This window comes from Dendrobium catenatum, unplaced genomic scaffold, assembly GCF_001605985.2.
Source record: "Dendrobium catenatum unplaced genomic scaffold, ASM160598v2 fragScaff_scaffold_1607, whole genome shotgun sequence".
Classification (NCBI taxonomy): Eukaryota; Viridiplantae; Streptophyta; class Magnoliopsida; order Asparagales; family Orchidaceae; genus Dendrobium; species Dendrobium catenatum.
Window position 1 is genome coordinate 26,311 of NW_021320069.1, and position 5,503 is coordinate 31,813.

Sequence of the window (5,503 nt, forward strand, 5' to 3'; positions counted from 1 at the left end):
AAGCAAGATCTACAAAATAGTAAGCTTTATTGTATTTACTTGTTGCATCATTAACTCTGCCAGCAGCAGTGATAAAATGATCAGAATTTTACTAAAATCCATCGAAACAATCCATTAAATGTAATACCAAAAATCTTGTTTATAAAAATAATTTAGAAAAAGAAAACTGCATGATAGTCCTCTCAAAACTCTCAAGGGGCTTTCAAAATCAAACAAAGTGTCTGATAGCTTTTTCTTTTAGCTTTTTTTTTTTTTGAGTTTCATTTGGAACAATTTTCTTAATCCACCGTTGCTTGTCCGGGTGGTGAAGAGCCGATTAGGCAAAACCTAAGTCCCTGGTTCGAATCCCTTCATGATAGTCCTCTCAAAACTCTCAAGGGGCTTTCAAAATCAAACAAAGTGTCTGATAGCTTTTTCTTTTAGCTTTTTTTTTTTTTGAGTTTCATTTGGAACAATTTTCTTAATCCACCGTTGCTTGTCTGGGTGGTGAAGAGCCAACTGGACAAAGCCTAAGTCCCTAGTTCGAATCCCTTGGCAAGCAATGAAAGCCTTAAGTGCTGGCCCGTATAAATTGGTGTGGGTTGCATGCTAGGTCAACCGGGGTTTTCACTGGCCTAAGGACAGTACTTCCTCGTAAAAAGAAACAATTTTTTTATAGTTTTTTAAAACAGCTTTCTAAAAATTTGTTTTAAAAAATAATTAAAAAACTATCTCAAATAAAACCTTAAACAAATGCCATATTGCAGCTATCGAAAAACTGGTTACAGCAATAATGCGAGCTAGAAAAAGAAAGAAAAGTGAGACTTCAAAGTACAATCTAACATTAGAACAGTTAAGTTTCATTTGGGATAATTTTTTTTTACCATTTTCTACAATAATTTTTTAGTACAAATCTTTTTTGAAAGCATAAAAAAAGTGGCAAAAAATTGTTTGTTATGACTTCAACCAAAATCTATTCTAGAGACCTGATTCAGAATCTAGCAGCAAACGCTTTCTAGGAAATGCCTCAACAATATACCAATGGCAGACAACAAGTTAGCACTACCTTCGATGTGTAGCATTGTAGAAAGGTGCAGAAATCATAGCAGCGATCTCAGTATCGAATAGCAAGAGGAGGACCAGCTTCCTTTTGCAACAAATATTTCACAGTGAGGAGAAGAAACCACATGAAAAACCAAAACTCCTGCAATTCTATTAGCTTTAACATTTTGATACTGCCTAATAGCTTCAGATTATGGAATTGGGAGCTTTACCTGATGGACTCAGTAGGAGCAGATCCTCTCTTAACTAGAGAAAGGAAGCAAGTTTGGTGAGGGTACCCCACTTACACAAGAAAATTAGGAGAAAGGAAGAAATTTGTATGTCAGATGCGTTTGGGTGCATTAACAGATTGGTAGCAGATCTTCTCTGTCCGATTTGGTGTAGATCCTCACTAAATAGAAGGGTTGCATTAACAGTTCTCGACTGATGAATTCGAGGAAGAAAAGTCATAACGAAGATGGCGAGCATGGAAGTGACCAAATGTAAGAGCAGCATTTGTTGAAGCAGGACGAAGCCTCCTCAACCAACAAAAAATAAACAAAAGTAACATTTTTAGTGCTTATTATAAGTCTTCAAATGTTTAATACTCCAAGATATAGCCTATATATCTTAACATTAAAGGTTAACACCAAGACATAAAATGATGAAAATATCTTGTCTATAAAAAGCAACATGGTTAAGAGCAAGTCTCTTTCCAAACCAAATGCTACCAAATAGTTTAACCAGGGACAGAACTCAAAAGAGAATATGGGAAACTAGATAATGACTCCAGCTGGGATACTTAACTCCTGCTCCTGCTCCTGCTCCTGCTCAGTTGTCTCCCATTACCAGCACCGTTGCTTCATAAAGAGTAAAGAGAAAGACATCAGTAGAACGCTTGTGACACTTGAATTATGAAAGAAACTAAGAAACTACCCAAAAATATAAAGGATACTAAGAAATTACCCATAGGGATATGGAGGTGACCTGCTGTAACTCCGACCGCGGCGAGGTGACAAGCTACGGCGTCTAGGAGACCGATCACGTGGGCTGTAGCTCCTGAACAATAAGAAATTACAAAGATATGGTTCCCTAAGCTAAGTAAACTTTGATGTAGCTGTTGCCAACAGCATAATTTTACAAGCGTGTCCAAGTTCCCATGTGGCATCAGTATTTCAACAAGTATGATCAAATCCTACTTCAACCATAAGAGGAGGTGAAGGTTAATGATATAGCCCTTTTTTTAAATCGGTACCGATAACGTTCTAAAAAGTGATATGCATTAAAAATAAATAAATAAAACTTAAGTGCTGTTATTTGTAGGTATTCATTTCCAAAGCCGGGAAGGATAAAACTCCAAGCATAACTTCTAGATCCTCCAACAACAACTAGTGATACTTTACATTAGCAGGCATGCATAAGTCTGCATAATTTCACAGATAACTAAACAAATAGCTCACGTAAAAAATTAACTGTTAAGAAAATAGGCTAGCCAGTTCTAAAATTCAGTAGAGAAAGAAAGAGTTGTATGCTAATGAAAGATTACCTTCGACCATAACTTGGACTTCTGCGAAACCTGGGACTTGGGCTTCTGCGGCTCCCGTTCCCTCGTCCTCCAGGACCAATTCTCATGCGGCACTCACGAGCAAAGTGGCCTGGCTCACCACATTCATAACACTTCAGATCAGAACCACCATGACGGTCACGGCCACGGCCACTAACACCTCGACCACTACCTGTGCCTTTATGAGATAACTCAACTCTCCACCCATGTTTACCTACAAACGATGTCAAATAAGGCATTGTAATTGGTCAAATGAAGTTCAAATAAAAATTAAGATATCACCGATTAAAAGTGATGCATTAGATCATAATCCACAAACATTACACCTACCATCATCATCAATCATTAGACTTATCCCAACTCTTTGAGCTCATTTTTATGAACCCTCTCTCCACTCATTCTTGCTTGTGTTAAATGTCTTATGTATTTTAACAATTTTGTTGTCATAATTACCATCCAAATTACTTCCGGTTCACCCTTTTTGCTTCCCAGACCTTAAATTTACTTTACTATTTATTTTATTTCATGCATATCTTATAAACTGCATTGTATATACCAATTTTGGGGTAGCTCCCTTGTTTTCTTCACAAGATTAAGTACTAAACTAAAAAAAAGGTGGTTCTTGGATAAATATAAATTTATCTTCACTAAAAATTATGGAGGTTAACCTTAGATTCTAAAGGATTTCTTTTGAGTAGATCTAAAACCAAATACATAAAATGTAATTTTAGTAATAAAGATTTAGTGGTTGGATTGTGACATTGGGTAACCAAGTCAATAAAAAGAGTGCACATTTTAAATATCTCAGGTCTATTGCTCAAAGCAATGGCGAAATAGATGGAGATATTATTAGTAAAATTCAAGTCGGGTGGCTGAAATGGAGGAATAATTCGAAATTGTTGTGTGATAAAAAAATACCCCTCAAACTTAAGAAAAAATTATTAAGATGGTGGTGAGACGTGCAATGCTTTGTGACGCAAAATGTTGGTCATAAAATCTATTAGGAATTAAATTTTTATTATTATATCCGGCCTATGTTAAAAAAAATAGAGGTAGACCTCAAAAAGACTTGAATAGATTTTATTAGAAATTAAATTTTTATTAGATTTAAATAGATGGTGGTGAGACCTGCAATGCTTAATGGCAAAGAATGTTGGCCATTAAACATAAAATTAAGAGTTGCAAAGATGATGATACTCAGATGGATAAGTGGCTTCACTCTCAGAGACAAAATGCAAAACAAGTATATACATGATGGTTGGAGTATATCTAGTGGCGGATAAGAATAGAGAGTCTCCTTAGATGGTTTGGTCCTATGTTGTACCAATACGGATACGGCGACACATATACGACACGATACAGATACAGGACACGTCAATTCTTAAAAATATAAGATACGGGTACGGTGCGAATACGACATTATAATTTATAAATCATATATAAAAATTAAGAAAGCAATCAAAGCATAATATTTGAATTTTAAAAAAAAAAATGAAAGTAACATCATTTGTAGCCTTGTAGCTTATAATATCAAAATAAAGGTAAGCATTAAATGTCTAGTACAACAACATAAACATAAACATAAATTGTCTAGCACATGAAGTTTCAACTAAACAATAGAAGGAATGATATGATTAGCTTCTTCAGCAGTTTGTCTTCGAACTTCTATATCATCTTTAATAAATATCATAGCATATAATTCAGGCTCATCAAGTGAAAGATTAGCAATTTCTAATATTCCCATATCATCAAGAGACTCAAATCCATCTCGGAAATGAGAGAACCTTGCTCGTAGCCATGAAAGTAAATACGACGGGGTCTTTTTTGTCAGATTTTTTTTTTGTTTTTTAATGGACACGCATATTGGATATGCGTGTCCTTTTGAAATTAAATAGTATTTTAATTGGATACGGCAAAGGCATATCTGACACGTATCGATGTTGTGTCGGAGGTGTATCCGTGTATCGGTGTATCGGATACAACAAACTTTCATAAATAAGTGTATCGGTGCACCATAATTTGGTCACATAAAATGTCAATCATCCGATGACCTGGTTAGAAGAGTAGATGTATTGAAGCTGACATAGGTTAAGAAACATAAAAGTAGACCTAATTGGTTATAATGTATTATAAATGAACTTTTTTATTAGATGTAAATGAGAACTTGAATCTTAATAGGACATAATGAGGAAAAAAATGATTCATATAGCCAACCCTATGTAGTAGGATAAAAACTTGATGTTGTTGTTGTTGTTGTTGTTGACATGTTACTTTTCGCCTCCCTTGTTTCCATTTTTTACATATCATTTCACACCTGCCACTTTCAATCTTCACCATATAAACGCTTGACATTGCAAGCAATGTGCTTGCATAAGCACGCCATTAATGTTATTTTCATATCGCACTAATTCTTTCGTAGCATGATGCTAAACTTTGTTGTGAACTTAATATCTATTTTATATGTTATCACTATTTAAAATTGCACAATATGAGGCATGCCTTAGCACACGTAGAAGAGAAACTGTGATGAGGACATCCGACCGTGAAAGCTTATCAGAGGAGTCGAAGATCGACAACCATGATCGCCTCACTTTATTTTGAGTTATTATTTGTATTTTGAATTATTTATGCATTTTTTCGTTTTTACCCTCACTTGAGGGAGTAGTCCTATGTAAGCCCTACGGGCATGTTTGTTTGTTCTTTTTTTCCTTCATTGTATGTTGGCTATTTAAAGCCTCCTCATCATTTGAGGTTAATGGATGATTATTAAGAAAAAAAATTCATCACTTTTTCTTGAGATAGATGGGAGTTCTTAGGAGAGCGGAAGTCCCTAAGTGAGGGCAATGAAATACCCACTAGCCACAGGATGTGTCCGGCTCGTGGTTGAAGTCCCTAGGTGAGGGCATCGCGTTACCCGTC

At 35.4% G+C, this 5,503-nt stretch overlaps 1 protein-coding gene across 4 annotated transcripts; it reads right to left on the reverse strand.

Annotated features, from left to right (window-relative positions):
• Positions 1-801: 801 nt before the first annotated feature.
• Positions 802-2,798, reverse strand: LOC110093740 (serine/arginine-rich splicing factor RSZ21; the record flags this gene model as incomplete). Of its 4 annotated transcripts, none has more annotated exon segments than XR_002302742.2 (4): positions 802-1,126; positions 1,254-1,880; positions 1,987-2,079; positions 2,567-2,798. XR_002302742.2 is itself a non-coding variant. In XM_028700865.1 (3 exon segments), coding segments are annotated over 3 exon segments (374 nt in total), but the record flags the coding sequence as incomplete, so codon positions are not given.
• Positions 2,799-5,503: the final 2,705 nt, after the last annotated feature.